The sequence below is a fragment of the Schistocerca americana genome, chromosome 3 (assembly GCF_021461395.2).
Source record: "Schistocerca americana isolate TAMUIC-IGC-003095 chromosome 3, iqSchAmer2.1, whole genome shotgun sequence".
In the NCBI taxonomy this organism is placed as follows: domain Eukaryota; kingdom Metazoa; phylum Arthropoda; class Insecta; order Orthoptera; family Acrididae; genus Schistocerca; species Schistocerca americana.
The window spans coordinates 888,835,746-888,856,497 of record NC_060121.1 but is presented as its reverse complement, the minus strand read 5'-3'; the positions used below and the strand labels follow the sequence as shown (position 1 = coordinate 888,856,497).

The 20,752-nt window shown below is 38.2% G+C and overlaps 1 protein-coding gene across 1 annotated transcript in view; it reads right to left on the bottom strand.

Annotated features, from left to right (window-relative positions):
* Positions 1-5,607: 5,607 nt before the first annotated feature.
* LOC124607255 (palmitoyl-protein thioesterase 1) overlaps positions 5,608-20,752 on the bottom strand; it is a 48,851-nt gene continuing 33,706 nt past the window's right edge. The window contains exons 5-6 of the mRNA XM_047139530.1: positions 20,075-20,351; positions 5,608-6,800 (exon numbers count right to left, since the gene is read on the bottom strand). Of these exons, the coding sequence (XP_046995486.1) occupies positions 6,675-6,800; positions 20,075-20,351 (403 nt within the window). The 3' untranslated portion in view covers positions 5,608-6,674. The remainder of the gene's footprint in view (positions 6,801-20,074; positions 20,352-20,752) is intronic.

The following is a 20,752-nucleotide window of genomic DNA, read 5'->3' as shown; positions in this document are numbered from 1 at the left end:
CATATCACTAACATCAATTTGCAGTAGGGTTTGGAACATATACTGTTTCAAACATTGCAAATTACCTTGGAGAAAATGATTTAGTGACAAACAAACAGACAGCACAGATTCAGAAAATACACTCCTGGAAATGGAAAACAGAACACATTGACACCGGTGTGTCAGACCCACCATACTTGCTCCGGACACTGCGAGAGGGCTGTACAAGCAATGATCACACGCACGGCACAGCGGACACACCAGGAACCGCGGTGTTGGCCGTCGAATGGCGCTAGCTGCGCAGCATTTGTGCACCGCCGCCGTCAGTGTCAGCCAGTTTGCCGTGGCATACGGAGCTCCATCGCAGTCTTTAACACTGGTAGCATGCCGCGACAGCGTGGACGTGAACCGTATGTGCAGTTGACGGACTTTGAGCGAGGGCGTATAGTGGGCATGCGGGAGGCCGGGTGGACGTACCGCCGAATTGCTCAACACGTGGGGCGTGAGGTCTCCACAGTACATCGATGTTGTCGCCAGTGGTCGGCGGAAGGTGCACGTGCCCGTCGACCTGGGACCGGACCGCAGCGACGCACGGATGCACGCCAAGACCGTAGGATCCTACACAGTGCCGTAGGGGACCGCACCGCCACTTCCCAGCAAATTAGGGACACTGTTGCTCCTGGGGTATCGGCGAGGACCATTCGCAACCGTCTCCATGAAGCTGGGCTACGGTCCCGCACACCGTTAGGCCGTCTTCCGCTCACGCCCAACATCGTGCAGCCCGCCCCCAGTGGTGTCGCGACAGGCGTGAATGGAGGGACGAATGGAGACGTGTCGTCTTCAGCGATGAGAGTCGCTTCTGCCTTGGTGCCAATGATGGTCGTATGCGTGTTTGGCGCCGTGCAGGTGAGCGCCACAATCAGGACTGCATACGACCGAGGCACACAGGGCCAACACCCGGCATCATGGTGTGGGGAGCGATCTCCTACACTGGCCGTACACCACTGGTGATCGTCGAGGGGACACTGAATAGTGCACGGTACATCCAAACCGTCATCGAACCCATCGTTCTACAATTCCTAGACCGGCAAGGGAACTTGCTGTTCCAACAGGACAATGCACGTCCGCATGTATCCCGTGCCACCCAACGTGCTCTAGAAGGTGTAAGTCAACTACCCTGGCCAGCAAGATCTCCGGGTCTGTCCCCCATTGAGCATGTTTGGGACTGGATGAAGCGTCGTCTCACGCGGTCTGCATGTCCAGCACGAACGCTGGTCCAACTGAGGCGCCAGGTGGAAATGGCATGGCAAGCCGTTCCACAGGACTACATCCAGCATCTCTACGATCGTCTCCATGGGAGAATAGCAGCCTGCATTGCTGCGAAAGGTGGATATACACTGTACTAGTGCCGACATTGTGCATGCTCTGTTGCCTGTGTCTATGTGCCTGTGGTTCTGTCAGTGTGATCATGTGATGTATCTGACCCCAGGAATGTGTCAATAAAGTTTCCCCTTCCTGGGACAATGAATTCACGGTGTTCTTATTTCAATTTCCAGGAGTGTATTTTCCTTGTGACACACACAACTAGCTCTTTATTCTCATGAAGTAATGAGAGCTATCAACTGGAGATGTCACATTCATTCCATATTATTAGATTTCCAGATGGCTTTTGCCACCATTCCTCACGAGCATCTTTTAATTAAATTGTGTGCATATGGAATATAGCCTCAGTTACGTGAGTTCCTTTCGCAAAGGTCACATTTCATAGTAACTGATGGAAAGTCACTGAGTAAAACAGAAGTAATACCTGGCATTCCCCAAGGAAGTGTTATAGACCCACCGCTCTTTCTGATCTACATACACGACATAGGAGACAATCTGGGCAGCCCTCTTAGATTGTATGCAGATGACACTGTCATGTACCATTCCTTAAAGTTATTAGATTATCAAAACCAATCGCAAACTGAAGTAGACAAGATATCTGTATGATGCAGAAAGCAGCAACTGATTCTAAATAATGAAATGTGTGACGTCATTCACATGAGTACTAAAAGAAACCTGCTAAATCACACAAGTCTAAAGACTGTAAATTTAACTAAGTTCTTAGTGATTACAATAACAAATAACTTAAACTAGATAATGCTGTGGATAAAGCAAACCAAAACTCCGAACACTTAGAAAATGCAACAGATCTACTAAAGAGACTGCTTAAACCACACATCTGCCCTCTTCTTGAGTACTGCTGTGCGGTGTAGGATCCGCATCAGATGGGACTGAAGGAAATTGCCGAAAAAGTTCGAAGAAGAACAGCTCGTTTTATATTGTCGTGAAATAGGTGAGAGAGTACCACAGACATGATATGTGAATTGGGGTGGCAATAATTAAAAGGTTTTTTTTTCATTGTAGTAGGACCTTTTTGTGAAATTTCAGTCACCAACTTTCTCCTCTGATTGAGAAAATATGCTGTTGATGCCTGCGCACAGAGGGAGAAATGATCACCATGGTCAAATAAGAGATCATAGCTCTCACAGAAAAATTTAAGTGCTCATTTTTCCCACATGCTGTTCAAGAGTGGAATGGTAGAGAAATAGCTTGAAGGTGGTTTGATGAACCCTCTTCAGGCACGTAATTGTGAATTGTAGAGTAATCATGTGGATGGAGATATAGATGTGCAACCAGTAAGTCAATAAGGCACTGTAATGCATAGGCTTTCAAGAAACATTTTCATTTTTTGGTCAAGTACAATTAGCATTTTGTTTCAAATTTCAAAGTTACCTTAAAAATAAAACATGATCTTAATATAAATATTCTGATTGTGTGATTGCCTGAATAATGCAGTAGTAGTAGTGGTAGTGGTAGTAGTGGTTGTCGTTCTTCAGTATGAAGACTGGTTTGATACATCTCTCTATACTGCTCTATCTTGTGCAAGCCTTTTCATCTCCAAATAAGCTCTACAACCCACATCCATTTGAATCTGCTTACTGTACTCTTCTCTTGGCCGCCTCCTGGAATTTTTACTCCCGCACTCCTCACCCTAATACTAAACTGATGATTCCATGATGTCTCAGAATGTGTCCTAATTACTGATCTCTCCTTTTAGTCAAGTTACGCCACACATTTCTTTCTCCCTAATGCTATTCAGTACCCATCTAATCTTCAGCATTTTTCTGTAACACCATATTTCAAAAGATTCAGTTTCCTTTTTGTCCAAACTGTTTATTGTCCACATTTCACTGCTGTACAAGGCTACACTCCAGACAAATGCCTTCTGAAAAGGATTCTCAGCACTTAAATTTATATTTAACAGTAACAAATTTCTCTTGCAGAAACATTTTCCTTGCCATTATCAGCCTGCTTTTTATACCATCTCTACTTCAGCCATCAGAAGTTATTTTACAGCCCAAATAGCAAAACTCATTTACTTCTTCTAGTGTCTCATGTCCTAATCTAATTCCCTCAATATTGCCTGATGTAATTGGACTACATTCCATTAGTACTGTTTTGCTTTCGTTGATGTTCATCTTATATCCTTCTTTCAAGACACTGTCCATTCTATTCAACTGCTCTTCCAATTCCTCCGTTGTCTCAGACAGTATTATAATGTCATATGCAAACCTCGAAGTTTTTATTGCTTCTTCCTGAACTTTTAATTCCTTCCCCAAATTATTCTTTGGTTTCCTTACCCTGTGTATAGATTTAATAACACTGAGGATAGGTTTTGACCATATCTAACACTCTTCTCAACCATTGCTTCCCTTTCATGCTCATAGAGTCTTATAATTGCTGTCTGGGTTGTGTACAAGTCATATACAACCTTTCAATCCCTGTATTTTACCCCTGCTACCTTCGGAATTGCAACATTGTTGAAAGATTTCTCTAAACCTACAAAAGCTGTAAACGCAGATTTCCCTTTGTTTGAGTAATCTTCAAAGCTAAGCCATGAAGTCAGTATTGTTTCATGTGTTCTAACATTTCTTCAGAACCCAAACTGATCTACCAGTTCTTTTATTTTTCTGTAAATAATTCATATCTGTATCTTGCAATCATGACTCAGATGGAAGAGTTTTGTCATGGCTGGCACTCACAAGAACATCAGCAGTTCTGAGGGAATGTCAATCTACTCCAGGGGCAGTGATTCGGCTTAGGTCTTTCTGTGCCCTGTCAAATTCGTCCTGCAGTATCTTATTTCCTATCTCATCTTCATCTACTTCCTCTTTCATTTGCCTTCAAGTTCATTTCCCTTGTATAGTCCATTTATACATTCCTTCTATCCTTCAGCTTTCTATTCATTGCCTATTTTAGCTCTGAGATGGGGTAGCAATATGCACATATAGGGATGGTGGCAGTATTGCCTAGACAAGATATAAGAGGGCAGTGCATTGGCCGAGCTGTCATTTGTACTGAGGTGATTCATGTGAATAGGTGTCTGACAAGATTATGGTCGAACGATGGGAATTAGCAGACTTTGAACGCAGAATGGTAGTTGGAGCTATAAACATGGGATATTTCATTTAGGAAATCATTAGGGAATTCAATATTCCAAGGTCCAGTGTCAAGAGTGTGCCGAGGATACCAAATTTCAGGCATTAGCTCTCACGACAGACAATTCAGTGGCTGATATCCTAAATTTAACGACTGAGAGCAGAGGCATTAGTGTAGTTGTCAGTGCTAACAGACAAGCAGTACTGCATGAAATAACTGCATAAATCAATGTGAAATGTACGATGAACATATGTCCATTTGGACAGTGCGGTGAAATTTGACGTTATTGGGATATGGCTGCAGATGACCGATGTGAGTGCCTCTGTACCCTTGACAACTGCAAAACAGTTGATAAGAGCTGACTATAGGATTAGAGTGTGGAGCAGGCACCATGAAGCCATGGATCCAAGTTGTGATTTTCAAACTACAGCTCTTTAGTCAGTGAATAGTAATGTAAAATGTACAAAGGCTGGTCTAAGACATGGGTTAGTTTATGCCCCAACTGTTCAAAAGTATGTTATAAATGCCAGGCTTCTAAATTGTTTCGGAACTACACAAGCGAATAATTTGAGGAAGCTATCAGAATTCAACATTTCTGTTTCCATGTGTTCTCATATATGTCAGGGAATTGTGCGTGTCTTGGACAAAGTGGAGTACGAAGATGTACAGTAAAATAGTGTAAGAATTGCTACAAAAAAATGTGTATCCAGGAACAGTGAACTACGACATTCCACCTGAATGTTTGTATGCATATGTAAGATAGACTGGCAGTATCAAAAACGAGAAAAAAAAAACTTGAAAAATAAGTATCAAAAGTTATTTCTCAAATAAGATCACTCTTTAATCATATCTTTACACAATGACTGAGAATACACAAATCATCCTATGTCTCTCTGAATAGATGCCACAAATGGCCCAGATTAGGGAAATTAAGAGGGTCTAGAAAAACATTTAAGTCCAGTTATCTCGCATTACTTTGTAACATACACAAAAAATTCAGAATGGAAGTTCAGTTGTGCTCCTAGGACCAGCAGATTGTATGTATGGCCTATTTTACAACATAAAAAATAATGCAATAAATCACCTGCTGTACACCCTTAATTAATCACTTTATATATGTTATTTGTAATTATTAAAGAGTAATATTTATTATCTACACTTTTATTACATGCAAAAACACAGGTTGCAAAGTCTGTTACAGCTTTTCAGATAGTGGGCTGCATTTCTTAATAAATGAATAAAATAAATAATACATAAATAAACCAATAAATAGTATTTCTACACCAGCCTGTTACATCATATGCATAGAATACTCAATTGTATTCAAACATGTATATACTCATCAGTGACATGAAACTTATCTAAAGATGTTAATTTTTTTCTGCTGCCATATTACAAAATTACAAAGCAGAAACAGTTCAGTCTGTGGCTGCTCTGCCACTAGTCAGTCTTCATTTCTTCCATTTCACTAAGTCTTTAATGTACAAAACAAAAGCATAAAGCAGTGCTTTTTCATAGTTTTCATTACATTATTTTTATTTTCACCAAATTGCAAAAAGAGTATTTACACAGAAGCACAAAAAAATCTGATATCAGAACATCACATACCACAGCCACTAAGGAATCCAGAAGGGCCAATAATAAAATTACAGAGGATTACAAAAATCTTGAGATTAGACTACGTAATGTCTACACTGAATTAAGATGCATACAAAGTGTGCATTCATCTGCCAAGATTAACACACAAAATTTGTTCAGGATTTAGAAAACAAGTCTTGTAAATAGTGAGGATTGACGTGTTCCCAAAAACAGTACAAGTAAAAACTATATTTGCTTTGAGGGTGATTCTCTGGATTGAAGCAGACAGTGTTTGGGCATAGTTAATAAAATAATAAATACAGACAACATTCAATATGCATATCAGAAGCACACACACACACACACACACACACACACACACACACACACAATCCAAGTTTGCTCAATTATTACTGTTTTTAAAATAAAGTATACCAAACAGTGAAGTTAACTAGTTTTTTAGAAAATGATACGCATATGTGTTGAGTTTTTTTTGTCTACTATTTCTCACATTCATCATTCTAGCATTCATTGGCAGTTAAAAATAAATATTTTTAGTCTACTGTACTTTTTCAGAAACTTGCAGGAAATACATCCCCCTATACTCATTAATATTTCCCTGTAATGATAAAGTATCATTCTAGAAAACCATGAAGAATTGTATTGACAAACCATTCTTCACTAAACTGCAGATGATTACCATCAATTGCAATCAGTTTTAGGCGGCCCTCTTTATCCATCTGTTTTAGGCCTATACGGTCCTGTAACAATTTAAAAACAAGTGATTACATCCCACACACTACTCCAAGTAAATGTTATCGATCAGGGAAAGTTCTTAGTGGAATATACATAATGAAATGAGTAAAGGCAACAGTTCTCTGTATAGTTAGAATGGCTACATTGTCCCATATGACTATGTTGTACCAGCCATGAAGCTTGAATAGGATGAGTGCTTTTATCAGGCGAACTGGCTCAGGGGATAAAGGAAGTGGGGAGAGGTACAAAAGATCGGAGGGAAGAGTGGCTAACGTCTGGGAGGGGAAGGCAAGTGCACAGGACTGGACTCCAGCACTGGAGAGTTGGCTCATGTGTAGGCAGATGGAGGAATGGACAAGGAGGGTGAAATGGCAAACAAAGCAGTAGTTTCTTTAGAGGAAGAAGTGAGTGGAGTGGAGCGGGATATGGTTCATGGGGATATGAGTGGAATTGGATGTGGGACAGGAGCTAACAGGGATCGAGACTAGGAGGATTCTGGGATCAAAGGATGTGTTGTAAAGGCAATTTCCATACACACAGTTCAGAGACACTAATATGAGGGATGAGGATGCAAATGTTAAAGGTTTGAAGCAGGCATTGTCAAGCATGCTGCGCACAGCAGTATTTTCTATCACTGAGTGGTTAACCCTACTCTTGGCCGCAGCACATCATATTAGAGTTCTATCACATGAATATCCTATTCCAGGCGTGGCTCATTGTTTCCATGCTGGGGAAGGTTGCAACGTTTATCGACTGGCGCTAACCTAGACGTTGGGCTATCCTACAAATCAGTCTGTCACCACAACCAAAATTACAGGAGGAGTGGGAGCAACGTCATCATACTCTAGCCAAGCATTTACATGCCATATGTTTTTTCCATTTCATAATGAACTACTAAATAACATGAAAAACTAAATGAAAGATAAAATATATAGGAAGCTAACTTATCCCCCAACAAATCGAACTACAAGACGCGTTTTGGAAAGACCATTAATGCAGTGTATATATTAACTTTGCTGCATGCTTGATGTTTCTTGTATTTTCATTTCTAAACTTCAATATTTTGTGTGGTCAAATCGTGGTGTTCTGATTTTGTGTGATGGAACAGGGATGTTTCCATGATGTCGCAAATCCTGTGCTGTGACTGTCTGACATGAGCTACCGGAGCATTCACCATTGTAATTTACACACCATATTTATACTTGTGTATTACAAAAACATTCATTTTAAGTGGCATAGCACATGCAACCATCCAGCTGCATTGTACACTGCTGTGTTAAAACTGCATGTATACCGTAGCCTGGATTTACACTAGTTTGGTACTTGATTCAAGTTTACATTAGGTCTGGGCAAACCAAGTTCCTTCACTTTCTTTCTAATTACAAGTTTCAATATTTTACTTGATACCTTGCACAATGGATTCATATTGCATTGTTTCCAAACACTGATTAATGACACATCACAGCTAACAGAGATATAAAGACACAGGGATTCAATAGCAAAGTTTCAGCAACTTTGACGTAAGCAACGGAATGTGAAAATTGTGTGCTGGTTGGCAGGACACCCTTAGACTGAAATACCAGAGCCTTAGACACACCCATAAGAGCTGTACTATGAGGAAGCCACCTCCCCCCAAACCTATGCCACGCAGAGCTAAGCCCTGTTTCTAGGTGCAGCCTTAAGATTAGCTACTACCTGTTCAAAAAACACCGTGTGAAATCACATACCAACAGTTCTTAAAATGTTGACTGGAGATATTTAAATCCACATAGGAAATATGCAAAATGGCTTTTGATAATTTAAATTCTGTAACACGTTACTGAGAAATTTATTTTAATATATGTTTTGGGGTGGCTCCACCTCAGAGCCTGTCCTTTTCCATCAAGGGGGAGGGGGGGGGGGGGACGGACACATGTGTAACCAGTCATATCATACAGCAAATTTGCTGTAACTTTTGCCTTTTGCACGGCCTTCTATATGGACATGACTATCAATCAGATGTTCATCTGAATTAATGACGAGCTCCAAATTATGGCCAAGACCAGAGTTGATCACTCAGTGGTAGAATACGCTGCTGAGCACAACATGCTTACTTCAATGGCTGCTTCACAAACCTTGTCATTTGTATTTTTGACACTGATACCAGCTGCTCCACACTATGTAGATGGAAACTGTCTTCATGACACATCCTTCAATCTCGCTATCCTCTTGGCCTCAATGCCTGCTAGCCTCTCCCACACCCACTTCCACCTCTGTCCCTATGCTCCCCACTTCTCTCACTCCACACTCTCGCCCTACTCTACACAGTTTCCACCCTCCATGCTGCTTTTTGTAATGAATTTTTAACCACAAAAATGTTCCATCATGAATTGACATAAAAGAAACAGATCTATAGTTCTGGCACCCTGAGGGGACAGTCAAAAGTATGAAATGTTTTGTGACAGTCTTAAATGAATAATACCTTCTAGCAAACAATGATGTTAAAATAACACTGTGGTTACCAATTCCTATCTTAAGATATACTAGCAACTGATATACTTGAGCTTTTTAATTCAGTGCACTGAATGTTCTCTTCATGTATGGGTCATGTAATCCACAATGCAAGGAAATTTTCACAAAATATATTTAGTATAATGTGACAAAACATTTTGCCCAGTCTTCTCAACATGTACATCTCCCATATTCAAATTTCTTCCTATTGTTACACACACAGTCAACCAATATAGCCAATTTTCACATTACGAATTTACATTAAATTGCAATTTGTAACTATCACTCTCAATTCATCTAGTTACCCTTATCATAAAGTGATATAACAACTAAAAAAGGTAAAAGTAATTCCATTAAAGTCTTTCATTTCAAGTTCATTGCCAGTATGGCTGTCATCTACATTTACATCTACATTCTGTAAGCCACCAATACAGTGTGTGGTGAAGATAATTTGAGTACTACTATCATTTCCCTGTGTTCTTGTTCCATTTGCAAATGGTGCATGGGAAGGATGACTGTGGTTAAATCTACATATGAGTTCTAATATCTCTGATTTTCCTGTCATACTCATTTTACATTATGTATGTAGGAATGTACACATTCAGATTTTCAACAGCAAACCTCTACATGAAGGAACACCACTTCTCTTGTAGTGCCTGCTCGTGGAGTTTGTTGAGCATCTCCCTAACACTCTTGCATTTATTAAACAAGTCTATGATGACCCCCCCCCCCCCCCCCATATTACTCCTATCTGTAAGGGACCCAAACTGATAAACGTTTGAAGATTCAGTGAAACAAGAGTTCTTTAAACCACTTCTTTCACAGATGATTTCATTTCCTTAAGGTTTTTCCATTGGATCTAGACTGTCATCAGCATTTTCTACAAGTAGTTCTGTGGGATCATTTAGATCATTCTGGACATTACTCTTAGTTATTTTACGGTTGTTTCTGTTTCCACTGATTTATTGCCAGTGGTGTTGTAGCACTGGGTCTCTTCACCAGGTTCTCAGCAATATGTTATGTTTATTTACAGTCAGGATTAATTCCCAGTCCAAGCAACAATAGCTAACCCTCTGCTTTTGTTCCCGTAGTTCACTACAGCCTGCCATTGTGACCTTCCTGTAGATGACATCATCATTAATGAACATCTTCACAGAGAGTCCAACATTATCCACTACATCATTTATTTATATCATGAACAGTAACAGTCATATATAACGCCTCCTTGTGGTACAGCTGAAGCTATTTTCACGTCTCATGATTTTTTATTGTGAAGAATGATGTGATGATGTCTACCAACAACGAAGCCCTGAATCCAATCACATAATTGGTCCAGCACTCAGTAAGCTCACATTTTGTTCACTAAAGAACACTGTGGAACTGTATATAATGGCTTCTGGAAGGCAAGATAGATGGTATCAAATTGGATAATGTTGTCTATGATGCTCTGTATTAAATAAACAAACACTACCAGAATCACAACATTTAATTTAACACTTTACAGAAGTGCAATATAAAGAAAATTTGTCTCAGGGGTAGTAGAAATAAATACAAAATATTATGAACTCACACAAACCTGGCACTGCAAAGTGCAGTTTGTCAACATTTGCGTGAAACTAAAGTGAAAAATAAGGATGTGGTGGGGAAAAATTCTCCTATCACATGACATTTGCATCAGTCATAGTAGAGTAAGTTAAAACAGTGTAAAACTATTTCTTCATGTGGTATATAATAAAATAAAAAAGGAAATTTTAATAAAAAAATTCAAACTCACAGGACATTTTAATGTAGTACATTTTAGCATGAATGATGGATGCATTATACAATAATAAATTTAAAAGAACTGACAGCACAATTTGAGTCATACATTTCCAATTTTGTTCACATATTTTAAAAAGCCAGTGCAAAATTACTGTACAAATCCTAGACTACGAATTTACTTTCATTTTAATGAATAAGAATAGGGATATGCTGACGGCTCTTACTATAAAAAGGTAATAAAGGGGGGAAAAGAAGAAGTCTAGTTACAAAATAAAAGTGCATTAATGTGGTAGATTTTAGCATGAATGATACGTAATAGATAATAAATAAATGTTACAAGCACACTGTGTATGATACATTTTCATTCTTGTTTACATATTTTAAAAGAATGTAAAATAATCAAACAGATCTGAACTAATGAATTTGCCTTCATTCAAATGAATAAGAATAGAAATACACTGAGCACTCTCACTGCAAGTTAGAAAAGGGAACGATAAATGAAATTAGTTATAAAATAGCCACAGAAAAACTGATGAAAATGGAACTTAGTTATGAGATAACCACAGCTATTTCTTAGCTTACTATTAATACAATTAAATGAAAGTGTTAAGTGTCAAATGGTTCATACTGAACTTACGAAATAAAAATTAAGGAATTTTTTAAGCACCTTTTCTTTACTGACAACAATCGCACTCCATACTATAGTGAGGTCAAGAATAAAACAAAAATGCACAAGCAGATGATAACTTCAATATAGTATTACTATAATAAAGCGGAACAGCCTCAGGTCTGCCCCCGGTAGCTGAGTGGTCAGTGCGATGGACTGACAATCCTAAGGGCCCGGGTTCGATTCCCTGGGTCGGAGATTTTCTCCACTCAGGGACGGGGTGTTGTATTGTCCTAATCATCATCATTTCATTCCCATCGATGCGCAAGTCGCCGAAATGGCGTCAAATTAAAAGACTTGCACCAGGCGAGCAGTCTACCCGACGGGAGGCCCTCGCCACATGCCATTGTTATGAACAGTCTCAACTTAACAGAAATAAGGGAAATTCTTTAAAACCTTACCAACAATATTCTTCACTGCACATCTGCTTCATCGTCGATAAATGCTTTTCTTATTAAAGCAGTTAAAGTAAGTATGTCACATTTTATGGTCCTCTCTACAGTTTCTATCATGCAACAACACACAAAAGTAATTCCAAGTGTGTGTGTTTTAATGACACTGAGAACGAATTATCAATAAGAAAAACTTATAAGAACTAAAAAATAAATAAATTAATAAAGCCACAGAATAGACAAAAAAACAGTAATTCATATCATGTTTTTAAGGTCATTAATTTTTTCCTTACTCTGGCGGTCTAATGCTTGAACCACTTCTTTCTTTTCACGAGTCTTTTTCCTTAGTGCATAATATTGCGAAATAGTGATTAGATTGTGAGTAATGAGAAATGATCCTTGTCCTTTCTGCAATCTCTGAAAGTCCATCAGCCGATTTACGCAATAAAGAAATGTTAGAACTGAGGTGCATTCTGCTCTAAACCTCCCAACTCTCTTGCAATCCATGCTTTCTTTCTGATAGTGTCTTGATCTTCTGCACTTGTTTTTGTTCCTCAAGATAAGTCACACATTTTTTTTCTGACAGAAGATGCACATGCCAACAAATCCTTAGTAATTTGTACATTCTGCACTCCCCCACAAAATTTAAAAAGGTCTTTAACTAGCTGTGTAGCAATGTAGGCCCTTTCTTTCAAATTCTTTACTTCTAGGGCATTGTTGATTGAGAATCCACACTATACTGTTGCCTGACCATGTGACCAGATTAAAATATTCTTGCAAACCTCCAAGATTTCTTTGAAACATCTTGAATACATTTCCTGTACAAGAAGTCATCTAATCTCAAAATTTTAATGTCAAAATCTCTACATTCTTGATATAGAATTTTCTGTACAAAATCTCCAAACTCAATATGAGGGAATCACAATTTCCTGCCAAAACATGACCACTTTCGAGCAGATTATTCAGTATTAATTTCATTTTTCTTTCAAGCATCTCCATTTTCAAGAATAACTTCTGGATCAAGATAGACTGAACTACGTACAAAATAATATCGTAATGGAGATTTTTCAGGAAAACTTTCAACCATTTTCAAAATAAATGACTGTGGTTCATGATTAAGGCTAGAACATTTTTCTTGGTAATCTTTTCCTCCTTAACCATGCTAGACAAAATTTTGCCTCCAACAAAGCCTAAATCTACCTTATTTAATTCACCGAGTGAAGATGACCCCACTTCATAAGTAACAAGCTTATCTGAGAAATCAATTTTCTTGACATTCTCATTCTTCAGTAAATGAAAATTGAGAAGATAATGATTTACTTTGTGAGATGTGAAAAAATGAAGTTTTCTTTTTAATAACTTATCCTTTAGTGCTGATGAAACAACCCTATAGGAATTGGAAACTGGCTAGGCAATTTTCCGCTTTTCTACAAGCAACGAACAGAGAAATGTCATCCAAAACTTCCAGAGCATGTAATCACATACCCACTTTAATCTACAAGCCTGAGGCAGGGAGAGCCTTACCCATCTCACCCTACATGTCAAGCATTTGAGCAAGCCTCATAACTGCTTTGGCCTTTGACCTAAACAAGCAGCCTTTCTTTTTCTCCTTTTAAGTTTGATACGTTAAGTGATTTTTAAGTTTGAATATAACTGCCAAGGCAAAAACAAGAACTTGGAAGGGCAGTAATTTAAAAAAAGGACAAAATAAGTCATATATAAGGACTTTTATAGCACAGTATAAAAATTAAGTGTCTTTAAGCACTTTTAAGATACGTATGAATCCTGAGTAATATCAGTCTGAGGAGTGAGTGGCCGTTAGAGTGCACCACCTACCAAAGCAGGCCGAGGAAGGGGCGATGCAGTAGTGTGTTTATGCATGTCATAGGCTGCAATCTACGCCGACCACCTTCCATTGCAGCCACATAACATAATAAATACGTTCATGTTCACAGAACAAGGAAGAACATCAGGCATTATACAACTACTGGATAATGTCATCATAAACATTACAGTAAGTGCAATAGGAATATTCATTCTGTCCATTAACATTCTGGTAAAGTTCTTTTCTCTTGGCAGTATAGATTTCAAAAGAACCTGACAAGAATATTAATGAACAGATCGAATTTTTCAGCTTGATATAGACACAGTTACAGTTAGCAACATTAACTTATTATTTAATTGATAACTAGTTTCGGATTACACGGACCGATTTTCAAACCGTCCAAACAAAGCATTATTTTCCAAAATAGCATATCAACCATGTTAAGATTATACATAAACGTATAAGAAAGTCAAGTTTAACAATGAGCACTGCCAGAACAAACATATACCTCTGTTCACTGTTCATAGTTAAACTTGACTCTGTTACAAGTAGGTGTATAATCTTGACATGGTTTATACGCTATTTCGGAAAATACTGTTTTGTATGTTTGGACAATGGATTCAGGTCACCCAAAACTAGTCACCAATTATGTAAAAAGTTAGTATTGCAACTTTGGCTGATTCTATATCAAACTAGTTAACACAATTTGCTGTCCTGCAATTAATCCAGCATGCTGGAAATCTAGAATGAATTTTCTCATAACACTTAGTTGAATATTTATGATGATGTCCTCCAGTACATGCATAATGCCTGATGTTCTGCCTTGTTCCACAAACAGGAATGTATTCATCATGTTAGCTGACCTTTACAGAAGGTGGTCAGCACAGACTGTAGTCTGTTACATGTATAAACACATTTTCCCCCCCTTTTATAACTTACAGTAAGGGTCCTGTGCATTTCTATTCTTATTCAATAAAGTGAAGACAAATTCAAAAAGTTTTAGATATCTTCCATAATTTTACACTGCCTTTTAAAATAAGTAAACAAGAACAAAAATGTATGATACACAGTGTGCTGTCTAATGCGTCATCCATGCTGAAAGGTACTGCATTAATGCAGTTATTGTTCCTCCCCCTCCCTCTTCCCTTTTTACCTCACAGTAAGAGTTCTGAGTGTATTCCTATTCTTATAAAGGTTGAGTCACTAACTACTGCCACCAAGAATAACTCCAAAGGTATGTTAGTAGCTGAAAGGTTTGTGGGACAAAAGTTGCATGGGATAATGAAATTGGTTTTTTTGTTGCTAGGTAGGGTCATGTCAGAGATATGAAAGTCAACTTTGTTTTTTTTTTTTTATGGGATGCTACAGTTTGGTACTTATTTTCTGATAGCGGCCATCATGACGAATCCAATGATGTGTAACAGTAAAGGCTTTGAAGTTCAAAAAGGTGGCATGAACATCCATTTACAGAAAGTGTCCGAAGTGGTTGACCATTGGTACCAACGCAGTACGGCAATCTTCTTATCATGGATTAAGTGGTATTGCTTATCACTTGGACACTTTTTACAGCACATGCTCTGACAATTCTCTCTCGTATATCGTGCAAATAGTAAATATCCGCCAAATACAGCGTATCCATCTAACGTGCCACTGACATGTAAACACCATTCAACAGTTTTGCAATATAACACAAATAGGAACGGTAAGATCAGTATCGTCAAATCAAGTGAATGTGAATGATGCATTCCGTCTATTCCTTCGAAGATCAAGTAGATATGTTTCTCATTTAAGGAGAATGCCAACGAAATTCAGTGAGAGCTAGAGACTTATACGCTGAAAGATATACTCAATGTACTCACCTTTCACTTCATACATTTAAATATGTGTATGATAAATTGAGAACAACTGGATCTTTATCGCATCGGAAACACATCCAGCAAAGGAAAGTTACTAACGAGGAAACAGAAATTGGCACTCTTGCCGCTGTGGTTTGAGATCCTTGTGTTAGTTCGCGTCAAATCGCAAAGGAATCTGGCATGAGCCAGAGTAGTGTTGTTTGTTTCCTGCATCACCATAAATATCATCCTTACCATATCAGTCTCCATCAAGAATTAACTGGTACAGAGTGTATGCGTCACATTGAATTCTGCTGATGGGCTCAAATTTAGATTCAGAGGGATGACACATTTATTAATTTGATTTTATTTAGACAGACTACAGTCACAGACTGATAAGGCTACATTCACAAACTATAGAAATGTTAAATTGCATAACATGCACTATTGGGCAACTGAGAATCCATGCTGGCTGTGGCAAGTTGCACGCCAAAAACCATGGTCGCTGAACGTATTGTGTGGGATTCTGGAAATCCCACAAAATTCTAAGGAAATCTTATTGGTAGGACGTACACCACATTCCTGCAAGAAACATTAGGTTTGTTATTGGAAGAAATACATTTAGGATCAAGGAACAGAATGTGGTATCAACACGATGGATGTCCAGCACATTTTTTGCTGATGGCTACAAATGTGTTGCAGAGACAATTCCCATATCGTTGGATTGGATGCAGAGGAGATGTGTCGTGGCTGGCTCATTCACCAGACTTGATGCCTCTGGACTTTTTCTTGTGGGGTTTCGTAAAAGAGATTGTTTATAAAGACGTTCCAACTACACCTGAAGATATGCGAGTGAGAATTGTCAGAGCATAATGTGCTAAGGAATATCTCTCAATGTGATAAGGAATACCACTCAATCCATGATAGGAAAATTGCAGCACTGCATTGATACCAATGGTCATCACTTCAAACACCTTCTGTAAATGGATGTTATGCCACCTTTTTGACCTTCGTTGACCTTCAAAGACCTTACTGTTACACACCATTGGATTCGTCTCAATAGCCACTATCAGAAAATAAGTACCAAACTGTAGCATTCCATTTAAAAAAACAAAGCTGACCTTCATATATCTGAAGTGACCTCACCTAGCAACAAAAAACCAATGTCATATTATGGCCCCCATTGTCCCATGCAACTTCTGTCCCACAAACTTTTCAGCTCCTATCATACGTTTGGAGTTATTTTTTGTGGCAATAGTTAGTGACTCACCCTGTATATTAAAATGAAGGCACATTCTTGGTCTCAGATATTTTCCCATGGTTTTTTAAAATATGTAAACAACAAAAATGTATGATGCACAGGGTGCTGTCAGTAAGTTTATAACTTTTTTTTTAATGTATTAAAGTATGATGCATCACTTATGCTGAAATGTACTAAATTAATGTCTCCTGTAAGTCTGATTTTTTATTAATTTTTCTTTTTTATTTAATTATACATGAAGATATAGTCTTATACTGTTTTAACATACTCCTATATGACTTATGTCATGCAACTATAAAAAATTTTTTCACTGTCACATTTTTTTTTTTTTACATTAGTTTCAAACAGTTGTTGACAAAACTCCACTTTGTGGTGCCATTTGTGTGTGTAGTGTTCATAATATTGCACTTGTGTAAAATCGTTGTAACTTTCTTTTTGTTCCAACCGAGGCCTGAAGATGATCAGCAGCACAGATTGATATTGGTAGACAGTAAATCAAGTTGTTATCCAGATGGTATGTGTGTATTAAGGGCCACTGTTCCTAAGGCATGGTGCCAATGATGAGGTACCCTGTATCACATGGATGAACACAGCAAGCCAGGTTTCACAAGGTCTCTCTTTATAGAATCGATGTTGATAACTATAGAGCTGACTTTCATTCTCCAACAGGACCACAACACATAAACAAAAAATGTGGTGTGAAAGTCTAAAACAGACAGATGTCAGTAATATAGGGCTATAATTGCGTGTACCTGTCCCACAACCATTCCTGAAAATGGGAATGAATCGCCTTTCTAATTTCTTAGTATTGTTTGTTGCTCCAGCAACCTAAAATAAACTGTTGCTATAGCATTAGAAAGTTCTTATGCATAATTTGTACAGAATATCACAGACGTCCAATCAGGTCCAGCTGCCTTTCCATTGCTAAGGAAACACAGATAACTGTTTCTAATCGCCAGACATTTGTGACACTTGCAACAACAGATTAAAATGAAATGCAACACCAGGTTTCTTTAATGCAAGTACACCAACGGGCCAGAACAGTGTCATTTTTTCAAAATGACCCATGACTTCCTGAGATTCTAGTGAAGCTAGTTGGTTGTATAAACCTATATATGGTGTAAATAATAACTTTTCAACATATCACAGTGGTGTAGGGGATACTGAGATGAACAAATAAATATAAGACACTTGTGGTCTAATAATTTGGAGAAACACCCTTAAATTGAACAAAAAAAGCCAGCCAAGGGAGAAATTTTACAAGGTCTTCTCACCCTTTTATGCCCCTGGCTTAGTTGTGCATTTAAAATTGTGAAACTAGTGTTCATGTAACTTTGTATCTCACAATTTTGTGGATTTTAAGCACATAAAATTAATAGTTACATCTTTTGTTTCTCTTGCCTTCTTACTATGAGACTACCGTGCTTGTAAGGGTTAAGTTTAGATGGAATTTGAAACCTAATTAGTTTTTGCATAATATGTTCAAAAGTACTCTACTTTCATTACCCTCACAGGAAATATTAACAGATTAATGTTAACAAAAGCTGGCAGCTGGCAGGGTGAGAAGCTGATTTTGATTTTTGGGTCACTCAACAGTGTGGTTATCGGCGCCCTTACAAATTTCCACTGCCCAGTCTCACTATTTTCCTGAATGATGAAGACAACACAAACACCCAGTTCACAGGTAGAGAAAATCCCTGACCTGGCCGGGAATCAAACCTGAGACCCCTGATCCAGAGGCTGCAATGCTAACCACTAGACCACGAGCTGCGGAAAAGAGGGTGAGATGATACTAACAACCTTGCGTGGCATATGTGCACTGTAAATTAGGCAGTTTTCTAGGTCTGAAGCTGTTTCCCAGATTGACAGACCACAGGTGGCTTACATCAAATTGTTCATCTTCACTTCTCCTAACACCTCTGTGGTACATTGTAAACAGTTACTGTTTACAACCTCTAGGTGTGTAGCTCTCTCTCTCTCTCTCTCTCTCTCTCTCTCTCTCTCTCTCTCTCTGTGTGTGTGTGTGTGTGTGTGTGTGTGTGTGTTTCATCTACGCTGAATACTTCACCGATCCATGTTGAAATGGTTGTAGTATTGCTCACCAATAATTTCTTGTTATTCTAGGACTTTTATTAGTCTGTCATGATTTACATCACAAGAAATCCTTGCCAAACATATTCTGTCCAGCTGGTGGGAATGTCTTCACCGTCTTTGGAGCAGATTCACCATACACAATTGACTTGATTGCTGGTTGGTTTCTGGGGTATAATGATGAATTCAGGTATCATAAACAGTGACAACTTGACACAAAAAGTTCTTTGTATTGAAAGCCATATCTGTTGTTCACTCAACAACAGCAGTACACATCGTGCTCATAGTTTTTTGATGGCCAACTACCATGTAAATTATTAACTGCCATTCCTGGCAACAAATCTATGACTCTCGCTACTTTGTGTACCCTTGGTCAATAATTAGGAAAAATCATGTAATGGACTACATCAATTATTTCTCAGTTCATATGTTCAACATTCTGTGAGATTCTCATCAAAAGTTTATGTTCGATTCTGTTTAAATTTGTTGAACCATTATGTAACTGTTGTCACTGATGACAAAGTGTCACCATGAACAGTCTCCAATTTTCCCTTCATCTTGTCATGTTTTCCCATGCAAAAACAAAACATAAATCATTGAATGATACTGCACTTCTTTTGTCACGGCAAAAATCATGAAACGCATTTTACTAAAATGGCTGCAAAATCCAAACTCACTTATGAATTTTGTAATTTTTATTTTAGCATTATATGCCAGATGTTGACACACAGTAACAACACCAAGTTGGTTTAGCAATAACTTCTGTCTTTAAACACATGAGCTTTATGAACTGCTCTCATATGCTTCAGGGGAAGGGCTTAACAAGAACTACAGCATGTAATATCTAAAGTATTATGAAATTCAGAAACTATTTAGTTGAAACCGAGTACCTGTTACAAGTGAAATTAAATTCTTACTCTTTGTAATATCCTGCAACAGTGCATGTATCAGGCTTACCTCAATGTACAGTGGGCTCTCCCTCAACGAGTACACTTCTTTGGCCTGTCCTGGACGATAGAAGCCAAACCATTCTGTCTCTCGGGGCTCCACAATTGTGTCATTGTTAAAGCGCACCAGGATAAGGTTCTTTAGCTTCAGTAAATTAGTTCTGTAGGTCTCGTTCAGTTGTCGTTCATTGTTTATGTCAGCCAGGAAGATACTTCTCTGGCGATACTCTTCTTCGTTCAGTGGATCATGCCAGTATTCTGCCTGTACTAATTCACGCTGCACCCAACTGTGAAAACATTTAATTGTTCAGTACCTCATCAACAAAATATTTCTCACAATGATAATTATTAACAACACAAAAAATGTAAGACATTATGAAATAGTGCAGACCTAACGCATAATTGCCAAAACATTCTCTGAAAACACAAGTTTTGCAATATTAACATTTGTAATACCAATTTACTGTGTGAAGAAAAAGATATTCAAAAGATGGTCTTTGCAACACTCTATTGTGACATATTTGGTGCCCATCTCTTACAATGAAAATGTCAGTGGTCCACAACATCAATGGATCTAATTAGCCACTCTGCTGTCTAGAAAAAATAATTAAAATATATTTGTACTCTATGATGAAACACATTAATGCCTAATTAGGATATATTTGAGTACTAAAATACCCAGTAATCT